We start from the raw sequence: 24442 nt of genomic DNA on the forward strand, positions 1-24442 counted from the left end.
GGAATATGGCCTTGTATGCTTTACATAATGCAAGAGGATTCTTAGAAAGTGAAGAAACAAAGAAAATGTTGTTCTGTGTAAATTTCTCGGTTTAGTATACATCAGGCTTCTGAACGGTTACAAATGCCATGTGCACTCTTAGGCCTGGGTATGGAGCCTGTATACCATAGGTGTCAACGTAAGTTGTGAACCTAAAATTCCCACCATGCCTGGACAGTATTATTAAGCAAAGTTCCCCAGGACTGCATCCAGCTTTTCCAGCCATCCGGAGTGGAGTTGAAAGGCATCCGTCTGATAAGCTGACGTTCGAGCTTAGCAAAGCGCTTCAGTAATACTGTAAATTCGCTCGTCTCTACAGGACTCTAAAGCTTTGCCATCAGACATGATGGGAATTGTAGTTTAGCAACAGCTGGAGGTCGGTGGGTTTGACACCCCTGCCTTAGACCAACTAAATCTGCATTGTGACAGTATGCAGGGAAATTGGCATCATGCCTAGACAGGTTCTATACCATGCTGTTACTGCTTCTATTGCACTATTATTATGTGCCCTTTAACTCTCTTAATGTGTATTTGTGCCCTCTTATTTCTGCAAACTTTGATCATATTAGCTGTACTTTATTTATGAAACAAGTGTCTACCATGGTGGCGCCAAGACTGTTAACCAAGCAATGCGAATCTGTGTAACCCAGCACAAAAATCCCATGTTGTCTCATCCTGTTTTATGCAGCATCCAAGGACTTCCCTGATGTGTATGTCTGACGCCACTTTGTGGTAGCCATCGGTGGAATCCTATACATCCTGATCGGAGGCCAAAACGACACCCTTTTGTCTTCCGTATGGCCATATGGTTTATAGGCGTCTAGGGATTTGTTTAATGGGCAGGGACTTGCCACTTATGTTAAAGCGAATGTACCATTAGGGATGGCAATTTTACCTGGTCAGCGTCAGCACGGAGATGCCGGTGGCATGGACCTTTTTTCAAAACACCACCCAGTTCCCATGCTCATTGCTGTTTTGTTCTTGCACTGGGAGTGGGCCCGGTGCCCCCCAGTGTGACTATATCTCCTCTCCTCGGTGACGCTGCTTTGTTGATACGTCGCTGAGGGGATATAATCACACTTGGGGGCACCCGGACCCACCCCCAGTGCATACACCTGGGCCGGAGCATGGGAACTGGCGGTGTTTTGAAAAAAAGTCCGTGCCACCAGGATCACAGCGCCAACCAGGTAATGAAAGAAAAAAAATAATAAATTGCCATCCCTAATGGTACATTGGCTTTAAGCTAGGCCTTCCGTACACTGCTTTAGAACAGCGCGAAAAGAGCTTTATTGTTTGATGAAGCAATAATGACTGTAAAAGCTTATTTTATGTCGGCCATATGTATGACTATATGGTTCCTAATCTAAATTGATGTAGAATCCTAACACCCAGCATGTGAAGGTAGCACTAGAGCCTTCTGTGGCCACCTACCTCAGTCCATAGTGCACAGCCAATGCTGGAAGGGGTTACTGATGTTACTTCAGAGACATCACAGCCTGTTCACAAAGATGCAGATAGCTTTGACTTTATTTTTTTTATTTTTACGGCTTTTTTAAAATGACTGTTGAGGAGGTCCTCGGATGTGGTCATGGGATCAGACCAAAGGGTTTGCAATAGCTGGGGCAAGAAATGATGGCTTCCATTGTTCATGGGGAAATGCGTTACATTTTATTGTTAATTCATACAGCATCTTCAGATATGACGGGCCTCTTAATGTTGAAGTACTACTTTTTGACTTGTTCATGAATAGTGTTGAGTAAATCTACGGTAAGATTCACCAATCCTAAATATATTGAAACGGGCATCAGTTTAGCTGTATGAAGTTTCCTTCATTAGATTTGGGTTTGGCCAAACTTGCAGTAGATCAGTGATGGGTAACAGTCGGCCCTTCCTCTGTTGCAAAACTACAATTCCCATCATGCCTGGACAGCCAAAGCTAAAGCTTTGGCTGTCCTGGCATGATGGGAGTTGTAGTTTTGCAGCAGCTGAAGGGCCGAGGCTTCCCCATCCCTGGTATGGATACAACTCTGTTCATGTTTCTTGGATTTGTTAAATCTTAATATGTGTTTTGTAGGAAAAGATTCCCTATAAATCCATAATGAATATGCATGATTAGATGTCACGATCATTGTATGCAAAGTTGTATGTTATAGCTAACAATTTTATGAACATTCTAAGAAATTCTATCTACAGTAAAGAAGTATTGTGAAAAGTCTTTTATACTGTCTGTGTTGGGCGGACTGCACTGTTGTGTATATTTGTGGCAGCAATATATATATAAATATATATAAAAAAAATAAACCTAGTGCCTCTTTGCATGTACAGAACAACTTGCGTCCATGCTTTGTGTCTTACGTAGCTGTAAACCCAGGCCTAAGATTGTATTGAAGTTACAAGGTAAACGCTCACAAGGAACCAGTGATGGGTAAGATGCTGATAATTCCTGTTCTTTATAATCAGTCAGCAATGCTTTACAGACAGGAGAGTAAAGATTTCAAATGGTGGGCAAACCTGGCCATAGAAACTTACAATCTATAGGCAGTTGTTTTTTTTTACGTTTTCTTCTGTCAGCCCTTTTACATGAGCCAGTTATTAGTCACAAGCATTCCTACAAATGCCCATTTGGATCTTAGTTGGCTCATGTAAAAAAACAAAAAAATTACACAGGATCAGACTACACAGGGTTTGTTTGTAGTCTGTAACCATAGATACAAAGGCTGGTAAATGTCTGTATACACAGAACAAGGAGGAATTTCAAAGATTACCTGTCGCAAAGAAATTTCTGTGTATCGTTGCTGGTAGATACATCCCACGCAGGCCACGTTCTGTAACAGAGCCCTAATAATTACAATAGGGCTTGTGAACAGGACCTGGCCACCATGGGACACATCCATGGCAAGGCAAAGTTCCAGACCCGTGAATCTACACAGATTTTTTTTCCTGACAGGTAGCTGTAAGGCGGGGGTTGGGGGACTCCACGTCAGGCCTTCCACGGACGATACGTCCATGAAACAAGAACATGTGTATAGGGCCTGAACCAAGAAGGTATGCTTCAGGCCTCATTCACACGTTCAGTAGTTCATCCATAGTGCATCCGTAATCTGTATATTTTTGGGGATCTGGAAAAAGTGGAAAAATGCTAGTTTAAAATGTGAGAGTGGTCAAAATTATGTTGAAACAATAATTTTTGTAACATCTGCAAATTAGACACTCCCATAGACTTCTAGACTGACCCCTAAAACTACAGAAAGTGTGAACAGCGCAATATAAATCCGTGGGTGCTACATGTGTTAGTAATTGCGGATCCACCTTTACGGAGTGTGAATAAGGCCTTAAAAGGGGTATTCCACTCAAACATGACTTGAGATACGTTGCTGCCCATTGTGAGACTGACTAGATAACAAGTATGGAACTGTTGGTCTCCTTCCCCTTGTTTTAAGCTGCTGCTTGCTGCTGAAACCACAAAAATCTGTGTGTGAGCTTTTCTCTCAGTTTACATGGGAACAGAGGAAGGACACTTTGAAATAAGCGCACACACTAGGAGTAGCCATCATACATCTTTTATTCCGTTGGGTCTTGTTGAACAGAATGATGATTTGTAAAAATACATAGCTTTAGTCTTGTAACATACATGTAAATATATATGCATTTGTGTCACCATATGGCGTTCTATGGCGAGGGAATACGATTTTGACATTTAATTGGTTTTCAGGTAAAATAAGCACCAAGCAGAGACCGTTACAGAGCACAGGGGCGCATCTGGTTAACACTATTCCTTCCTTGCTATAATTTTATTTTTACATGGTTTCGTATATTTGCTAAAATTGTGTAATAAGGATATTTTAAAGGGTTATCCAAACTTGGAAAAACACAGCCACTTTCTTCCACAAACAAAACCTCTCCTGTCCTCCGTCTAAGGGTGGGTTTTCAGCTCAGTTTCTTTGAAGTGCATGGAGCTTGTAATACCACCTACAACCAGGACAGGGGTGGCGCTGTTTTAGAAAAAAACAGTGCTACTTTCTTACAAATTCTGGGTAACTGCTTTAAAGTGATGCAATTCAGGTTCCAAAGTGCTATGTACCAGTGTCAGCAGCTAGGTCAAGGAGACATATGGTACCTACATGTCTATTTGTGCTTCCATAACGTAGAAAAATGCTTTTATTCAGTGCAAAGAGTCCAAGAGGTGTACCTGTGCTCCTGAAGTGCAAGTGCTGAGGGCTGTAATGCCTCTCTGTCCCTGCTTGACTGATGATCAGCTGAAAGCTGAGCCATGACTAACAATCAAGCAGGTGTAAGGAAGGGAGGGGGAGCGAGGAGGCATTTTAGCTTTTGTAAATCAGTTGCTTGGGAATATGTCTTTAACTCTTTGCAGGAGAACAAAATCATTTTTCTAAGAGGTGTTCCAAAGCAACTGATTTGCAGCAAGCTTAAATGCCTCCTCGCTCCCCCTCCCATCCTTATACCTACTTGATTGTTAGTTGTGGCTCAGCTTCCAGCTGATTAACAGTCAAGCAGGGACGGGGCAGAGAGGCATTGCAGCCCTCAGCACTTTAGAAGCTCGGGGACACCTCTTTGACAAGTTATGAAAACGCAAGTCGATATGTGAAAGGAACCATGCAGATTATAGTGCTGTGAAAGAAAGGAACATGGCTGGCACAGTAAGACAACTACAGCAAGAGGCCTTTGCCACCTCAACATGTGAGTATTGTGCATAGATCTACAAACACATTGGGGAGATTTATCAAACCTGCTGTAAAGTGAAGCTGGCTCAGTTGCCCCTAGCAACCAATCAGATTCCACCTTTCATTTTCCAAAGAGTCTGTGAGGAATGAAAGGTGGAATCTGATTGGTTGCTAGGGGCAACAGTTGCACTTTACATCATGTTTTGTATATAACGCAATGGGGGAGATTTATCAAACATGGTGTAAAGTGAAACTGGCACAGTTGCCCCTAGCAACCAATCAGATTCCACTTTTCATTCCTCACAGACTCTTTAAAAGATGGAATCTGATTGTTTTTTAGGGGCAACTGAGCCAGTTTCACTTTACACCATGTTTGATAAATCTCCCCCATTGCGTTATATACAAAACACACCTGTATCTTCACTATGTATGTGTAGAGTTTGGGATGTTAAGGAAGTGTTCTTTAAATAACTAATAGAAAGACAATAGGTTTTACTAACAATAGGAGAAGTAAAGGAAAAATCTTACTATGATTATTGTAAGGGAACATGTTGTCTTGCTGTACAAACCAGAGGTCAATCATCAACTAATCCTGGTGGGTCCTGCTCCCGGGATCCCCTGTTATGTCAGGAAACGTCAGCACTCTCTTCAGTCTCTATGGCAGCTGCTGGAGATAGTAGAATACAGCACTCAGTTATTTCTAGCAGCTCCTATGAAGAATGAATGGACTGACTGTCACCTGTGCACCCTGACCTGTCCCGTGTGGATGATCGCAGTAGTCAGACCCCATCAGTTATATAACATCTAAGTGTGAGAATCTTTTTTTTTTTTTTTTGAGTCCAAAAACGGAACCATGTTGTTGCATGTTCACCATCCTAAAAGTACTGTGATAACATTGGATAGTGTCGGCCAGATGCCCCAGTATCGTGGCCTGCTGGTAAGACCTTAGCTCATTCAGCGTCTGCTTGGAGAACCTTATGATTTCAAAGCTGGGCACAATAATAATAAATAGGAAAACAACTAAAAGCATTAATAACTGCAAAAAAGGTGATAATTTACTGATATTTCAGGGCATTATTATCTCTCTTCCGGCAATCCATCATAATCAGGTGACAACTGAACGACATCTTTACATACAGCAGCTGATCGACAGGTCAGAAGCTAATACTCTGTTATACGTCTAAATATAAAGGTTGTTTTTTTTTTGCATACTTGTTTATAGTGTGAGATCTACAATACCACAGCATTTCCATTCTCCTGTACGTATAAAGCTATATTATTGTAATAGATAGGAGTCGACAAGTGTCATACTGACTGTATTGTCCTTGTTCTGGCAGTGTTGTTGTTGTAGGTGGTTTGATATCCGGCGTGGTCAGCAGCCATTGTGAAGTTCAGGGTGGTCCAGAGATGGAACTTTCTACGCCGTCCACTGCTAAATAACCTGCTTCCATTGTACAAACTATTTCCTGGAAAGCTGTGGAAAGACTATTACCAGCACAGTCCCAAAGTGAGAGCTAAATTGCTGTTAAAGGGGTTGTCCTAGATTACAAAAAGAAGTCCGCCTTCCCCCGATACAGCGCCATCTCTAATGCTGGAGCTTGGCTTTTTCTTGCAGGGAGATGAGCTGACGTATCGGACCCCCCTTTTTTTTTTTTCTTCATAATTCCAGACAGCCCTTTGTACAGTTCTCTGTATTTCCTCCCATGTGACTCCAAGGTCTGAAATGGGCAGTCATACAATCCGCAATGAGACCCTGGGCACATCTAGTATATGGCACTTACCAGTGAAATCATACTAGCTTAGGCCCCATGCAGAAGTGTAAAAACCCATTCATTTCTGTGCGCCATCGTTCACACACAACCGTCTTTGCATGGGTCTTTTATCCTAAACTAAGAACTGTAAAGGTTTTCTTTTTCCCTTATTTGGCTACGTCTGTTTATATCCCAAAAAAGATGACTTTATACAAAACTGTACTGTTGAGCGCTAAATATTCAGCTGGTTAAAAGAACTTGGAGTTAGAGTGAAAATGGGACCTAAAATAAAAGAACGGTTATTGCTTCAGGGGGCAATGTGATCTGTGCTGCAGCAATGACATGTCTATAGACAGCGGCATAGCTATAGGTACCTATATACCAGGGAGCCCAGAAGCACCCTTTCACCACAGTAAGTTTGGATGATTATATCCTGATAAAATTCAGCTGCAATGCTCAGTGGTATATGGAGGAGTACAGTATGCCGCAGCACTCACAGGTGCAGAGTAGAGATGAATGTATTTACAGTAATAAAGTAAAGTGCTTTATTATCTCTGCAATCCGCTCATCAGCTGGCCGCCTTTTAACTCAGTGTCTCTCCGTGCCGCTCCTCCCCGGGTGCTGGGAAAAGTTTTGCAGGACTTGATCCCACTTTCCCAAGCACCCAGGGAGGAGCGGCAGTCGGCTGATGAGTGGATTGCAGCGCTTCACTTCCTTATTACTGTAAATTCCCTCATCTCAGAGATGTTGCACATGTTAGGAGTAAAAAAATAAATAAATAAATAATAAAACGAGGCTGCACTGATAGGAGCAAAGAAGATGGCGTTAACTAGGGATGAGTGAATTTACAGTAATAGCGAAGCGTTTTGCTAGCCTAGGCTTGTAATCCTACTACTACTGCCCTAGAACTCCGGGTGCTGGGAAAAGCTTGATCCTATTCTGGAAAACTGGGAGAAGTTTCCCAAAACTGGATCCAGCTTTTCCAGGCACATGGATCAGCATAGCGTTCAAAGGCGGCTGGATTACAAGCTGGCCGCCCAGGCTAGCAAAACGCTTTGCTATTACTGTAAATTTGCTCATCAGTAGTGTTAACCATTTGCTCACAATTATGTGTGTAAAAAAAAAAAAAAAAACTAATACAGAATATATATATATATATATATATATATATATATATATATATATATATATATATGCATTGTAAATGAGGCCCAGTATATCTGTAAGACAGTAGATTTGGGTACTGCTGACAAGCTGAGTTTTTGCACCAGGGCCCAAGAACCTACTGTATCCAGCCATACATGACCAGTGCAGCCAGTGCCAGGCCTCAGCAGGCCTATGCATCTTTGGCCACATCATCACTGCAGCACAATAAACAAAGCCCAGCAGGAGATTTGTTGAATTAGTATTTGGGTCTTTAGTCCTCCCCACACACCTTAAAGTGTCACTGTCGTTGTTTTTTTTTTTGCAGAAACCAATAGTCCAGACGATTTCAAGAAACTTTGTAATTTGGTTTATTAGCCGAAAAATGCATTTTTATCATGAAAAAGCAGTTTGATGCTCTCCCCGCTGTCTTCATTGTTCTCCTATGGAGAGAGCTAAATAAAAGACCAAAACAGGACAACAAAGAGTTAATCTACAAATACCTCACCCTCTATCTCCTCTGACAGTCAGCACTGACCTCTCTGAGCTCAGATTACGACTGGTCACCCAGCTCTGTGCCTGTAATCCTCTGTTATCAGCTCTCTGCTGCCGGCTAACTCCCTCCTCCCACCTCCCCTCTCTATAGAACAGACAGGGTTGTGTCTGATGCAACAAGTCACAATTTCCTGATAATTTGCATTGAATGGAAAAGAGGAGGGAGGGGGGGACCTGGGAAAAGTCTTTTTAAATGCAGATAATGACATATTTGGCTAATAAACCCAATTACAAAGTTTCTTAAAATCGCCTGGACTATTGATTTCTGCGCAAAAAAAAAAAAAAAACGACAGTGACTTTTTAAGCCTTTTTTTTTGTTTTGTTTTGTGAGATTTTATATTGTATGATGATCTATCTCTGTGCGGTCAATGACATACATACAGCAGCATTTACATAAAAATCTACTTGCATCTTGCTGGGCATTCCTCAGAATAGTCATGCATGCCTTACACTCTTAGGTTCTCTAGATTACTTGAGGCACGTTTTATTTTTCCATTTTCAAAGAAACCAGATACTTGTGAATAATTGACAGTTCATTGTAGGTTCAACAATGTGTGATGACTACAAGCCAGGGAACCTGGTACAGGTAGGAGTCTTTATGCCACATTGCTTCACAGAAGTGGATTGATTTCCTAAAATCTCCAAATATTCTAAAGTTCATACTGCTCATTCATATTTCTTCCAGACATTTCTTAAAATTTGCAAAGCCAAGTATCCTCTGCTCATGTTATCACTCAAGCTGCCATCATTATATATGGTGCTGTGACTATGACTTCATGAAGCACATTATGAAGATAGTGATAGAACTGTGACACATAGAAAGCTGGCGTTTACCCCTAGGCTACATCAAATGTGGTACAAAGAGATGAGCACAACTGGAGCATGCTCGGGTCCGATCGTTCAGCATTTGATTACCGGTGGCTGAAGAAGTTGGATGCAGCCCTAGGGAGTCCTGGATACAGACTATGGAAAAGGATCAGAGCGGCACTCTGTGTATACAGGTGGTGCACGAGGAAAAGAACGTTGTCCCTGTGCAGTAATTCAGAAGAAAATCCCGGCACTCACTACTTTCATCATCATCATGCAAGTTGACGAAGGCAAATGGCCCACACGTGTTCTACTGTTCACACTGATGTGGTTTATGGAACGGAATAAAATTGCATGATGATGAAAGTGGTGAGTGCCGAGATTTTCTTCTGTATACAGACTATGACATATACTTTTATCCATGTTTTCCAGGACTCCCTAGGGCTATATCCAACTTCTTCAGCCACTGGTACTAAAATGCCAAACAGTTGGACCCGAGCATGATCCAGTTGTTCTCATCTTTAGTGGAAAATGATTATCTTCGGCCAGTTGGTCCTAGATGGAACATGCCTGTTCCCTATGCACCATCTGTAACAAAAAGTAACTATTATTGTGGCAATGAGCAGTGACAAACAAAACTACTGAGTAGAGATGAGCGAACCTGGAGCATGCTCGAGTCGATCCGAACCCGAACTTTCGGCATTTGATTAGCGGTGGTTGCTGAAGTTGGATAAAGCCCTAAGGCTATGTGGAAATCATGGATATAGTCATTAGCTGTATCCATGTTTTCCAGACAACCTTAGAGCTTTATCCAAGTTCAGCAGCCACCGCTAATCAAATGCCGAACGTTCGGGTTCGGATCGACTCGAACGCGAACTCGGTTCGCTCATCTCTACTACTGAACGAAACCGAGACTGAAGTATTTGTGTTTGATGTGTTCTGTCTAGAAAAACATCGTCACTCAACCGATGTTCTCTTCACACTTTATTGTAGTATAAAGTACATACAAATCCAGCCGAACAGGTGAGGGAGGACAAACAGAGGTGCACAAAGCTACAGCCGTTTTGTGCGCAGGCGCACTTCGTCACGGATAAAGAAGTTCCGCTTTGCCATTGCTTTTTCAAGTCCTCCGATTTCCTAGTTGGAGTGCCATCTTTTTCTTGACAAAAACACATTAGACATCAATACTTTGGTTTTGGATCCGTACTGTAGTACAGTTCAGCCCAGATTTACAACAGAAGGCCAACACTTTTTGTAGGGTTTTTTTTTTTTGTTTGTTTCCATGTGAAAAAACAGACAAAAACACTATGGGCAATTGTACACATAATAAATCTAGTCGGATGAGAGACCTAAACCCTGATGTGTAGTAAAAACCTGACAATCTTCGTAAATCTTAGGTACATTCCCCATTTATACTTAAAGAAAAAAAAACTTCAGTTCTCTAGAAATGGAAACTTTTTATATCTGGATAGATGTGGCATCAGCATTATTCTCAGGAAATACTGTAATCAAGGCAGGTAATGCAGATACTGGAAGATGGACGATATACTCACTCCTCAGAGAGCCTGACGTTCTTTGCTCTACCACATGATAATACTTGTAACATTGTCAGTCCATTGTCGATTTTTGCCGTGGTCCATCCTCACCCCCCAAAATCCCCATCCACAAAAGTAAATGGGACCAATAAGGTATTCCAGACTTCCCGTGAACAGATGGCTGCTGCTTCCTGGAGAATACTACCACAGTCAAGGCTACTCTACTCTAGCCTCCTCTTCCTCAATTTGTGGAAGGGGCTGCTCTTTTCTGGAAGACTTTGGACCGCTTGGAGCGTCTATAGCTTTTGGCTCATTGGTGAGGTAAGATCCTTTGTACCGGTGAAAATAATGATAAACCAAAAACAAACAGGCGACCGCAAGGAGGAAGAGGAAAATCACCACAACTGGTTAAAGAGAAGAAGAAAGAAAAAGTTCAGAATTTTTAATAATTTTGCAGCGTCCTCTCCTGTCTACTCCAGACTCCTGAATGGTAAGTCTGTTTTGTTAAAGGGGTTTGCCACTTTATGGTAAAATAGTTTTGTATGCAGTAGAGTGTATTCACAGCCCTTACTGACAGCAGCTCCATGTGTAACTTATAGAGCTAAAATCAGATTCCCCTTCTCCTGACTGTGCTGTCCTGCTCTGTGGTGAGTCTGTCCATAAGATGGCCGACATGGAGAGGCATGTGACCATGCCCCGCCTCCAGTGTCCTTTATAGGCATATACAGGCTCAGGGCTGGACACTTGGGGGGGGGGGGCATGGTCACATGCTCCTTCATGTCAGCCATCTTATGGACAGACTCACCACAGAGCAGGACAGCCTGGAGGAGGGGAGTCTGATTATAGCTCTATGAGGTACACAGGGAACGGCTGTCAGTAAGCTGTGTGAATACACTTACTAATGCTGTACATTGAACAATTTTACTATAAAGTGGCCAACCCCTTTAAACAGTGATGCATCCTTTGTGAAATGTATGGTCTATCCTTTGGATCAGCCATCAATAATAAATCGGTATTGGGTGCCACTTTTAATGCTAAAGCCTCTTCACTGTTTATCGGCAATGCTGTACTTTAAGTAATGACAGCGTAAGGAACTGCAGTGTTGTCCTGTTCACTTGAATGGGATAACGCTGCAGTACCGACTTCTAATGATCGGTCAGACCTCGACTGTTAAAAATGTTTGCTATGTCTATAGTCAGCTTAACAAATAATATGCTTGATGCACAGGATGTGTGTACGGACTTGTCTTCACCAAAGGGGCCAAACTGTTTAGGTCCTGCAATGTTCTCCAAACCCAAAAGCTCAGGATTTGACTCCCCGTGGCTGCTAAGGTTGGATGCCGCCCTAGGGAGTCCCGGAAAACATGGCTACCTAAATAGTTCAGTCTCTCCGCTCAACACTATTGACTACATTTTTTTTTTTTAATAAGAATATGAAGTCATTAAAGGGAGAAATTGTACTTACATGCGATGATTCCAGCAAGACCATCATTATGTACATGGGGAAATACTACAAGACAATATAAGAAAATTTTTTTTTTTTATAGTCATGGGGTCCAAAAACAGGCTACATTGTTAATGAACAAATTTATCAATTTGCGTACGTTTCTGACCAGTGCTGTAGTCTGACTATTTCAGGAGTGATTCGGAAAGGAATCTGTCACCTCTATAACATGCTCGTAGCTGACCAGTCAAAGAGGCGGTGCTGAGCCGCAGGATGCATGCCTCCTCCCTGCCTTGGAGGGGGGGAGGTGCTAGGAGGCATTTCATGACTTCTGCTCAGTAGCGTAATTTGGTGGGGGCAGAGGGGGCGGCCGCTCCCGGGCCCACACAGGCAGGGGGCCCACTGAAGATTTGGCCAGCTATTGCTTTTGCAGACAGACTTAACAAATGTCTATTGGCTGTAGGTTGCCCCTGGACAGCAACCAGTGCTTCTGGGGGGCCCACATGGCTACCAAATGTTGTGTCTGACAATTTAGCTGTATGCGCTTGTATGTGAGGAGAACATACAGTTGAAGGCTATGTTCACACTACGTATGAGACCGGCCGTTCTGTGACCCCGGCCGGGTCACGGAACGGCCGGTCTCTGGCCAGATCATCTCAGCCGGTACTTAAGTACCGCCTGGATGATCTTTCCGGCAGCAGAGCTCTGATGCGGCGCATCAGCGTGCGCCTGCATCAGAGCTCCCCATAGTACTCAGTGAAGCAAGTGGCCGGAGCCGCTCGCTTCACTGTGTGAACTGACAGGTCTTTCTGCGGCCGGAATTCACTGAATTCCGCCCGCAGAAAACTGACCTGTCAGTTATTTGCGGGGCCGCACAGATTCCGCCCGGAGCGTATACAATGTGTGTACGCTCCGGCCGGGATGCCATTGCTCAATAGGCTGTGTTGCACTGCACAAAAACTACGGCCGTTGTTGCCATCAGCAACAACGGCCGTAGTTTTACTTAGTGTGAACATAGCCGAATACTGCAGAGTGATTGAAAAGGCGAGGAGAGCATTGGCTCTCCACCCTGCCAATCACTGTTGTGGCCACAAGAGGCCGTTCCCTCCCTTAGAGCTGTGGGACATGAGTGATGTCACTCGTGCGCTCACAGAGCAGGAAGAGAGCTGACATGAGAAGACTACAGTACTGCAACCACACTGCAGGTAAGTATGGATATTTTCACTTAGTAATAGAGAGAAGACCTATGTGGGTGGGGCTAATTCCTGGGAAGGAGGTTATCTATGGGGGTTGGGGTATGGGATGTGCTGGATAACTGAAAAGGTAGTACCTAATTTAGAGGTACAGTCTACTCACAGTGGTGGTGGTGGGTCTAACCACCAGGGAGATTACTGCTGGGGAAGGGTGTGACTGCATGGGGAATACATACCAGGGGGAGGGATTATCTACATGAGATGGTGCTGGAGAGGATGCCTACATGGAGGATACAACCTTCTTTTTTTTTTTTTTTTTTTTTTTTTTTTTTTTTTTTTTTTGGGGGGGGGGGGGGGGGGGGGGGATTGCCTGCACAGAGGTTTAAATACTAGATAAAAGCACAGAGGAGGGTCAAACTTCTGTATAAAGGCACAGAGGGCCCTAACTACTACTACATGGAAACAGAGGGAAATAATAACTATGTTGGGGCACAGAAAACTGAATTTCAACATGAAGGTACAGAGGGGCGTGACTACTATATGGGGGTGCACAGGGAGGAACTAGGGGGGATAATCTACAATGTTAGCGTATAGATGGTGACCTTTTTACTATATGAGAGCATAGAAGGAACTTGTGAACTATATGATGGATAAAATTGGGTCTAAATACTACATGGAGGCATAAATTGGCTGCTCTCATATACCCTGTACACCAGGATTATCGGAGCTGATATTGTTTCAATGGATTAATAAAGTAATTATTCCTTTTAGTTATGTTGTAGTAGTCTGGCTCTTTTGTTTATAGGTTATTTAGTATACTTGCCTTGAACTGCATGTTATTACCCAACATTTGTACTATACATTTACTGTATTGGTACTGCGGGTATCCCCTTCGGGTGTTGCTAATTTGGTCACTGACCATCAGCTATGGTGTAGTCCTCATGCTGCCAAATAGATATTAGACAGATAGATAAGAGATAGAAGAATGGATGGATGGATGGATGGATGGCTAATTCAGCGCCATAGCTTCCTGTATGTTGTTTCTGGTATTACCACTACCACACACAAGCTTTGGAGGACAGGGACGCTGTTTCTGGAAAAAGGCAGCTATGCTTTTGCAAAGCTGGATAGCCCCTTTAATTTTTACATGGTTATATATGTGAAATGTAGAAAGTCTTTTCCACTGTTCTCAGTCCCTGTTCGCTATGAATAATGTAGTAGAAAATACCCTTTATTATTCAGAAAGCATTGTCACCTACTGAGGTTCCCTATGGGTAACAATCGGTTGGGGGCCCACTGAGACTCACTCGCCCCCCCCCAGGCTGAACCTCTAGCTACTAGTGAAACAGTTGTTTATCTCACAGCCATTGGCTTACATGTTTGCAACATAAGATACCAGCCTAAGGCACACAGAAGTGCAGGAAAGTTATATATTACAGATCGTCATCATAGAGATTACACATAGACATTAAAGATAAGAGCAGAATAGAGCATGCCCGAGTTGCGCTTATGGCATTTGATTACCGGTGGCTGAAGAAGTTGGATACAGCCCTAGGGAGTCTGGGAAAACCTGGATACAGCCTATGGCCTACGGCTCTATCCATGTCTTCCAGGACTCCCTAGGGCTGCATCCAACTTCTTCAGCCACCGGTAATCAACTGCTGAACCATCAGACTTGAGCATGCTCCAGTTGCACTTATCTTTAGTCGACATCTACAACTAGGGGTGTATAACATAATCCTTTACCTGCGCCCATATACCATGGGTCCAGCTCATAGGGTATGTGGTACACCTTCAGAGGCATAGCTCCACAGTTAGATTCCACCAGATTTCCCTTTACTGTGATCACTTCTGCCGCTCTAGGGGATCGGAAGATGTCTCGTATTGGGGTGATGTTGTTGAAGCGTACGTCTGCTAGGCATCCTATGAAGCCTGGCGTGTTGAACTTTTGTACGTCTGGATCTATGGTTCCAGTCTCTAACAACATAATAGAAATATCATCAATGGCAGGAGTGCTAAAAATAAGTAAATGCATGTGAAATTAAATTGCATGTTCCTCCTAGCTTACTAGTTTAGATATCGGTGGAGGCCTGAACAATCAGACCCTGGCCGATCAAATTGGGGAACTTCAAGTAGCCATGCACAAAAAAAAAGTATGCATTCAGGAAACAGATCCAAGTAGTCACTGATAGACTACTTTCAGTTCATTAAAGTCAATGGGAATAGTGTCTAGTTCTGTGCTGCTGCTAGGATTTTGCACTCCCCTAACAGTAGCAGCTTTCTAAAGAGCCTTGTACATGGGCAGATTATCTGCTGAATGAGTGTTTCTAGGAATGTTCATTCTCTAAAATTTTCCCATGTAAAAAGCCAGCAATCAAGAAAATCCACGTTCGTTGGCTATCCGCATCTTTTGTGCGGCCATTTTAATTATTGTTATCAGCCACACATCACCTAACATCTAAATGGGTGTTATATACCAGATAAAGACATAGAAGGGCCACACAAAAGATCCGGCGATCATTCATTGGCGACTGTCCTACAACTAAGACAAGTAAAGGCACTTGCTTGATACCCATTTAATTGTGAATGCAGAAACTCCCATAATTAGTAAGGATTTATTCTTATTTAGTCCTTTAGGACTAAATAAGGTTCAGGAGGGAAGTGTTTTTAGTTAAAAACTGAGCTCAAGAACAAGAAGGCACAGTGAGCGGTTATCTGGGGGAAAGATCAGAAGCAACGTGAGAAAATATTATTTTACTGAAAGAGTAATAGATACCTGGAATAAACTTCCAGCAGAGGTGGTTGGTAAATCTACAATAACAGAATTTAAACATACCTGGCATAAACATATATCTATCCTAAGATAATAAGAAAGAGAATACTAAATGGGCAGACTAGATGGACCCAGTGGTCTTTTTCTGACGACCATCTTCTATGTTTCTATGGATTTATTCTTGCAAACCAACGTGTCCTTACTCACCAACAACCCTTCCAAGATAAATAGCTTTTGGAGAATCAAACTTGGGATCTTCCCACAACAAGAACTGTTTCTGTACCACATCGTAATAGTCCACCTAGAAGAGCAGGATTAGTGTCAGAGCATTTCCTTATACTGAAATACTGAATTATGTCCCTTTGGATACTAAGGGTATGTGCACACTATGGAATCGCAATGGAAAGTCTTTTTTTTTTTCTGTTGGTACATGGTCAGGAGAGCCCCATATGGTACACTGACAGCCGAACCCACTGTTACTGGCATGACTTCTGGCCATTATTAAACCTGTGTATGGCTTTTCTTCTTACATTTCTGCTCTGCACACTTCATGTCTGATTTTCAGTGAGCGAGTACTAGGCTGGAGCCTAGCCTCTATGATGGCTCCCATACACTTCGCCAGCAGCGTGGAGGGCAGTTATAGTACAGTGCTAAACAGGCTAGGCTGTGTATAAAGCCCGGGGCTGGGAGCAACCATTCACTCCTCCGCCCATCTCCCTATTTACCTCTTACCCCTCCATAGACTTGTATGAGCAGCATGTAACTGGTCTCTCAGTGAGCTGCACCTTGTCTTGTACACAGAGGATGGAGCTGAGCACTTTTGGCTAATAAGATATATGACAACATTTCTTACTAGTGACTAGTTTGCTGACACAGCAGTGCCCAATTGACATTACCTGATAGTAAAGGGTTCTATAATCTCTGGTCACGTTAACCCTGTGAGGTCTGCCATCTGTCATGTTTTTCTTGCTCAGCTGGAAGACGTTTTGGCTATTACTCCGTAGTTGATAATTCAGTTGCAATGAACCTGTGATAATGATAACACAGGTACTATAATCGGCATCATAAACAAAACTTTATCCATTCACATCTGTACAATTATACACAATTTTATATGTTTAAGAGCTAAAGTCAGAAGCTTATTGGCGAATTTATCAACATGGGCAACCAATACCACCCCCATTCTCATGGTGTTTTACTGTTTGTTGCCCCACCTGTTCACCTCCTGTACCTGCCGGTTTCCCTTGTTCTCTGTTCACCAAGCCACTGCTGGCCAAGGAGGCACTGAGTGACTGATGACCCCACATGGTGTAAAATAGAGTCATAGCGCCATGGTAGGACAGACAATGGAGCCTGCAGTCATTTATATGCAGCCTGACATGGAGAGAGGGTGAGATGCCCTTCCTTACTTCAGGGACTGATCTATTTGGCTGTGCCACCTGGTGACCTATTAGGTCACTATGTATTGTCCTGTAGGATTGGAGGATAATGTAGAGCAACTTTATATTTCATAGGTTCTAGCATTATAGGCCCTATTGAATCCAGCTAAAATGTTATACATCATTGTAGTTGGCTTAGTACCCTCTTTCTCTATACCAGGTACAGGGAACCTTCGGCCCTCCAGCTGTTGCGAAACTACAATTCCCATCATGCCTGGAGAGCTGAAGCTTTAGCCTGCTCTATACTGTCCTGGTGCATGGCTCACCTGTTTTACACATTGCTGTCTTGTGCTTTATTTTTTATTTTTCTTAATACACTGAAAAATTCATACAAACCCCCACACTCACCGTCTGGCCTGAGTAAGAATGCTATGTAATCTGATGAGTACGAACTGATGTACATCAAAACAGCCGGAGCAGTGGTGGTCCTGAAACTAAATGAAATTTCTTCACGTGTGAGGTTACTAACGAACAGTGGGAGCGAAACAACTTTGGCAAATTCCTGGGCAGCCACCATCCCGATTGATAGGATATTGTGACGCAGCCAGACCCCAGCCTCGAAATATGCACCAATGTCTGTAAAAAGAAAGGGAGTAGACAGTGTATTCATAATGATCAGTCCTACATCCAGAATGATACCCTCTGATAGCTGATAGTATGACATTATAGCTTAGCTCACTCATAGGCCCTATTACACGGGGCGATTATCGTGCGAAAAATCGTTATATCATTTAAATCTAAACGATAATCTGTGTTTCTGTGTAATTGCAGCCAATGATTTAAAAATCGTTCATGTGTCGTTGATCGTTGATTTAGATCTGAACCTAAAATTATCGTTAATCGTTCGCTGTAATTCCACATTCGTTCGCTCAAGCTCCGCATTTGTTCACTAATCGTTTGGTGTAATTGCACATTGCCCATTGTTTTGCTGGGATCAGAAGGAATAAACGGTCATAGTAACGATCATAACTAACGACTATCGTTCTGTGTAATATGGTGAACGATTTCAGGTTAACGATAAACAATCTCGTTTATCGTTAGTCATTAATCGTTAAAAAATCGCTCCATATAGTAGGACCCTTAGACGTATAATTGTAGGCAATAGTAACTCTGCCAGAGAGCGGCACCATTATAACCTTATTACCTCTGGTGCAAAATGGTCCTTCATAGCCCGTTCCATTGCAGTCACAGATATAGTGGCTGTATCTCTCCACACAGCGGGCTCCATTCTGACACTCCATCAGGGGATATTCACAGTGGCCGGTGCAGTTGGTCCTCACTCCTATGCTTTCGTTGGCCTTGCCTTCTAGATCTAGTGTGACACCATTCATTCGGAGTCCTCGGAGACACCCAATGTAAGGTTTCATCCTGTAGTCTGCGGAACCTGTCAATTTGAATAAACACTTAAATGGATGAGACATCAGAAGACTTTTTTTTTTTATTGAAGCAAATCCGCCATTAAAAAAAAAAAAGTTTGACATGTCAGCAGCTGAGACCCCCACTAGAGTTTCCTTTAAACAGACACATTAAATTGCCTAATATTTTATAGTCTCATTTTAACCTCAACTCACCTACATAGAGTGGCCGATCATAAGACGTGTTCAGGTACGTCTGGAGGGGGAAGTTACGGATCACCCAGGGCATTTTGTCCACCTTCAAACGGGCAAGTTTGACGTTCATTTCCGCTTTTACTTCGTGCCATTCATTGTCATTTAGAGGAAAAGGGTGTTTCACAGTCACGTTTTCATGGCCATTCCCAATATCATAGATGAACACCAGGTCTCTTGTTGCTGTGATAGAAGAGAAAGCAGCCGAGCCGGTGAGCTGTGTCCAGTCTCACAATCTCACATAACATTTTTTATTTTTTTTTTAATTTATTTTAAAATTATTTATGTTTTTATGGAGAGAAGTTCAAGCTCTTCACCTTGTATGTAACTACTACTACCCGCATGCTTTGTCAGAGAAACATGCTAGGAATCAGTAAGGATGAAATGAAAGGGGTCAGTTATTAGGGTACTTGGGCTAGTCCATTGATATTAAGACGGGTTGAACTTCAGGCACCCCCGCAGACCAGCTAACTGAAGAGGCTGCAGCACTCATGGCTCTCTGTACTTATACCTGCAACACCATATTACCTTTAGTAGTACTGCTGGGCAGCGCTGTGTAGTCCCTTTTATGTGAATGGAACAGTGCTGCAGTCCTTCCAATGTACATAGTAATGATATCAGCACCTGTAACCATTAAGCATGTGTGGTGCTCGTCCAAGCACCGCAGCCCCTTTTAAAAAAGCTGACAGGAGTTCATCCCCCACTAAATATTGCTGGCCTATACTGAGGGTAGGCCTCTTACTAATGCTCTTACTCCATTTTATATATAGTTATGATATATATGATAAGATATTTTGGAGTGAATGTTAAAAGGGTATTCAGACGTCTATTCTTATTCTAAAAACCTGCTTGGGCTGATATGTAAATATACAGTGGTGCCTTGGATTACGAGCATAATTCGTTCCGGGACCGTGCTTGTAATCCAAATCCACTCTTATACCAAAGCAAATTTTCCCATAAGAAATCATTGAAATGTAGACAATTGGTTCCACACCCCAAAAATCATTTTATAATCATTATATCAGCAGTGTGTATAGCTGAGTGTGAGTGCAAGCACATTATAGCAGCAGTGTGTATGGCTGAGTGTGAGTGCAAGCACATTATAGCAGCAGTGTGTATAGCTGAGTGTGAGTGCAAGCACATTATAGCAGCAGTGTGTATAGCTGAGTGTGAGTGCAGGAACATTATAGCAGGAATGGAGAGGATGGGAAACACAAGGACTGACAGAGACTGCAGGGAGTATGAAGGAATGAGCAGGGCAGATATGGACACAGTATAGCAGCACTCTCTGTCCGGGGAGAGAGGGGTTACAGCTATAAAGAGATTACCCCCACAGTCCTGTCCCCTGATGCAAGCCCCAGCCTGAAGTGGATCTGCTATAAATTGGAAGGTGAGGGAGACTTCCTGGGTCAGAGTACTGTGCTGCAGACCCTGCTATGCAGGCCATGCCCCTCCCCCACTCACGCTCCCACCCAATACCAGGAGCTCTTAATCCAAAGAAATGCTCTTAAACCAAGTCACAATTTTGAAAAACTGTGAGCTCTTCTTGCAAAACGCTCTTAAACCAAGTTACTCTTAAACCAAGGTACCACTGTACTTGACTTCCTTGCTATCTCCACCATTCTCCCAGAGCTGATCACCTTCATCTGTTTGGGGTTGGCGTGTACACGTCACTGACCACACAAATACTGCTTTGAACCAGGGAATTGAGTGACATACTGAAGACTACTAAACATCAACTAACACTAAACTGCAAGCACCATAGCAGTGGCCGTGTAAGAGCACCCTTATACCTGGCCTTGGTCAGAGATACAGAGATCTGCACTCACTATTCAACTCAATCCTGATGAAGATCTTAAAGTCACTCGCCATATTTTCAAGAAATGTCCCAGACAAGGAAGTGGTCTTGAAGAAGAAGGAGACGTCCATACTCTGATTTGGGTGAAAAGTCGGGTAAATGAGGCTGGCGGGTTTCATAAACGTCACTGCGTTCCAGCTATTTCCTGTTATCAAATAAGGAGAGATGTCCGCTTATTATAAAAGAAACACCATTGGCACGGCTTAGTGATACAACTGAGATACACCGATATTTTAAACACTTAATTTCCACCATTTCATAAAAGAAAATGCAAAGTCAAATAAACAAAAAAAAAAAAAACTTTCTGGCAAGACTTTAATGCTACTACTAAAGTAACTTTTATATACTTTTGGTAATGGTTCATTAAGGAAGCCACTGCCCATCAATATAAGGGTACAGGATTTATCTTTGCATCTGTAGAATTTCCTATTCTTGATTTATTGCATTTTACAGTAGACCTGTGCCCTAATTCTAATGGTGTTTTTAATTTTTATTTGTACTGTTCACTGAATAGCCAGATCTTGCCCCCTTAGCCAAGCATTAAAGGGTATCTATCATTTAAACAAACTTCTGACATGTCATAGAGACATGTCAGAGGTTTGTATCAGTCAGGGTTTGGGTGCTGAGACCCCTGCCAATTGTTAGAATGAAGGGGCAGACATGCGCATTAGCGCATTCTCAGCCTCTTCATCTCCGTCTCACTGCTAAAGTTGCGGTGGACGGAATTATAATGGAGCTCCATGGAATTTTCACTAATCACTCAACCGTAAGTTCCATAGGGCTCCATTATAATTCCGGCCACTGTTACTTTAGCATTGAGACAGGAGATGAAGAGAAAGCGCGCGCACTACTGCACACGTCTGCCCCTTCATTCTAACAATTGTCGGGGTTCTCAGCAACTGGACCCCAACCAACACAAACCTCTGACATGCTGCTATTACATGTCATAAGTTTGTTTAAAAATAGGTACCCTAGGTAACTAGCATTAGAAAAACATGGCCACTTTCTTCCAGAAACAGCACCTCTCCTGTCCTCAGTTTGGGTGTGGGATTTTAAAGCTCAGATCTAGTGGAGTAAATGAGGCTGAACTGTAACACCACACACAACCTGAGGACGAGGGTGGTGACATTTTTTTTTTGCAAGAAAGTAGTTGTACTTTTTCTAATCCTGGATAACCCCTTTAACACGTCTTTTTGCCATAATCGGGTTGGGGTTGGAGCCCGCAGGTCCTGTTTAAAGGGAAAAGGCAGTAATAATTTTAGGGTTAAAGGAGAAGTTCGGCCAAAAGTATTTTTAATATGTTATTACTTATGGAGACAAATTCCTAATGTACATTATTTATGGGAAATGCACATATATTGCTATTTCCCTTAATTTAGTAGATCAGGGAGTCTTCAAATTCTCTCAAAAAACGTGACATCACGAATCAGTTGTAATTCCTATGGAGTGTCCAGCAGGGAACACACTATATATAGAAGCCAATGAGTACCATTAAGTAATAACATATTAAAAAATACGTTTTGTCCGGAGTTGTCCTTTAATATAATTGTAAAGCCGACAGAACAATCGTCATTTAATCCCATTTTAGCTGTGAATTTCTTAGCTGGCATGGCCTTGTTCGGTATAAATAAAGACTGTTATACTCAGAATAATAAATCTGTGTGTTTGCTGTCTCCATCGGCCGATGCATATCCGTGCACAGTTAGAAACCATAAAGTGAACTTGTAGGGCATGGAGACTTCCAGCTAAAGCCTATGCTCCAACTAACTATTATACAATTGGAGCCATTGATTAAACCCTGAAACGGCATTACATAATAACAATATACCCGGAAGCGTAAATCATTAGGACTTATTGTAATTCTTACTGTCTCCGTAACAGCGCAGAGGTCCTACAGAAAACCAAGCCTCGGAGCCGGTACGGTTAGTATCCCCCACAACAATCTGGGTCACGGGCAGATGGTCACGGAAAGTCAGTAAGCCTTTGTCATATCTCCTAGGGAAAATTCAGAATGATAAAATCATATAAAGTATATAACAACCTCAGATAGACCTAAAGATGGTCTTGGGGACAAAAGTATTTTGGTTGCAAAATACTGAGCATTTTATTTTAAGCATTCTGCTCCCATGTACATAGAAAAATAAACAATAACATTAAAAGTAAAAAAAAAAAAAAAAAAAACTTTTTTTATTTTTCTAGAATTCTCCTTCCAGAGAGACATGCAGTATTCAGTAGCTAAAGATTAATAGAAAAGTTGTCTCATGTGATAAATCATTGTGGTGGACTTTAATCCAATCCATAATCTTCTACATACCATTGACTATGATCAGCATCACAATTACAGAAATGCTTGGGATCAGCGCAGTTCTTCTCTATTCCACAGCCACATCTCGGAATCCCAGGGTTAGAGCCGCCCCAGTAAAAATGTCTTTCATTATTCCTTCCCATCCAGAAGCCGTATGGCAATCCCACTGTCGAAACAAAACACAGCAATGGAAACAATGTGGTATGTGCTTACAGAATAAGGCTATGTGCACACAATGCATAAAATGTACGTTGAACATCGCCTAAATGTGCTAGTCAACTTTTTGTGTCTGCGATGACCTAGAGTAGTGACCAGATGTAATCTGTAAGGAGGCCTAGTTTTAAGGGTTGCCATGATGTCAAACTCAGGCCCTCCGGCTGTTGCAAAACTACAATTCCCATCTTGCCTGGGCAGCCAAAGCTTTAGCTGTGGCTGTCTAGGCATTATGGGAATTGTAGTTTTGTAACAGCTGGAGGGCCTGAGTTTGACACGTGTGTGCATACACCTTCAATAACTGATGGCCGAACTATCCTGAGGGTACATCTGGCAAAGGTTAGTGGTGTATGGGGTCCTTCAGTGGTCACTTTTCCAGGAGCAGCACCACCACGAGGGAAAGTGAGGTATTACAGCCCCCACTTACATCAATGGGTTGTCTTTGTAATGCAGCCTCTCTACACTCTGGCCAAGACATAAGCATCTGAAACAGCAGGCCAATCTCTTAACTTTTCTAAATTAGAAAAGCCTATGTTGTTGAAGGCAAGACTTTGCACATACTGTGTTACTGTTCAAATAATAGTATTGTGACCTGTGTTTGCCACTAAGTGTATAACATGGTTCTTACTTACTTGGTGTATTGAGGAGCCTGGATTTGTAGCAGGAGTATTCTATCCTTTGCTCGCAGTATTCCGATCCATTAGCCAGTGAGGAAACTTCCCCCCAGGACGCGTTCCAATAATTTACCTCCCCTAGATACGGTTGGTCAGGACTGGAGCCGACGACTTTTGTCCGATAATACCGGTCATTTTGTACAATGGTCCAAGCTCTTTCCTCTGATAAGAAATGAAATGCATTAAAGGGGTATTCCATGTTTCTGTCCATGATGAAACTAATAGTTCCTTCCATACTTCCTATTATCCATTCAGTCTCCTCCCCCCAGTTCTGAGCTGCTGTTTTCTGCTGAAAACAAAAAATCTGTGTGTGATTTTTTTTCTCTCACCCTCCTCCCCCCTTCCTTCTGAGACGGCTGATGTAAACAAGTCCCTGACTGGCTTTATCTGCAACATTGTAGCTTCTTTGTAATGCTGCTAATGAA

The 24442-nt window shown here is 42.5% G+C and overlaps 1 protein-coding gene across 2 annotated transcripts in view; it reads right to left on the reverse strand.

Annotated features, from left to right (window-relative positions):
- Positions 1 to 10426: 10426 nt before the first annotated feature.
- CNTNAP1 (contactin associated protein 1) overlaps positions 10427 to 24442 on the reverse strand; it is a 59325-nt gene continuing 45309 nt past the window's right edge. Inside the window, exons 13-24 of one of the 2 annotated variants that reach the window (XM_069952468.1) lie at positions 23976 to 24179; positions 23140 to 23296; positions 22693 to 22820; positions 20797 to 20970; positions 18932 to 19150; positions 18505 to 18744; positions 17709 to 17936; positions 16818 to 16948; positions 16129 to 16222; positions 14895 to 15125; positions 11977 to 12021; positions 10427 to 10916 (exon numbers count right to left, since the gene is read on the reverse strand). In XM_069952468.1, coding sequence (XP_069808569.1) covers positions 10729 to 10916; positions 11977 to 12021; positions 14895 to 15125; positions 16129 to 16222; positions 16818 to 16948; positions 17709 to 17936; positions 18505 to 18744; positions 18932 to 19150; positions 20797 to 20970; positions 22693 to 22820; positions 23140 to 23296; positions 23976 to 24179 — 2039 coding nt within the window. In that variant the 3' untranslated portion in view covers positions 10427 to 10728. The remainder of the gene's footprint in view (positions 10917 to 11976; positions 12022 to 14894; positions 15126 to 16128; positions 16223 to 16817; positions 16949 to 17708; positions 17937 to 18504; positions 18745 to 18931; positions 19151 to 20796; positions 20971 to 22692; positions 22821 to 23139; positions 23297 to 23975; positions 24180 to 24442) is intronic. The other variant, XM_069952469.1, reaches the window with a different exon arrangement.

The sequence above is a fragment of the Dendropsophus ebraccatus genome, chromosome 14 (genome assembly GCF_027789765.1).
Source record: "Dendropsophus ebraccatus isolate aDenEbr1 chromosome 14, aDenEbr1.pat, whole genome shotgun sequence".
NCBI lineage: Eukaryota > Metazoa > Chordata > Amphibia > Anura > Hylidae > Dendropsophus > Dendropsophus ebraccatus.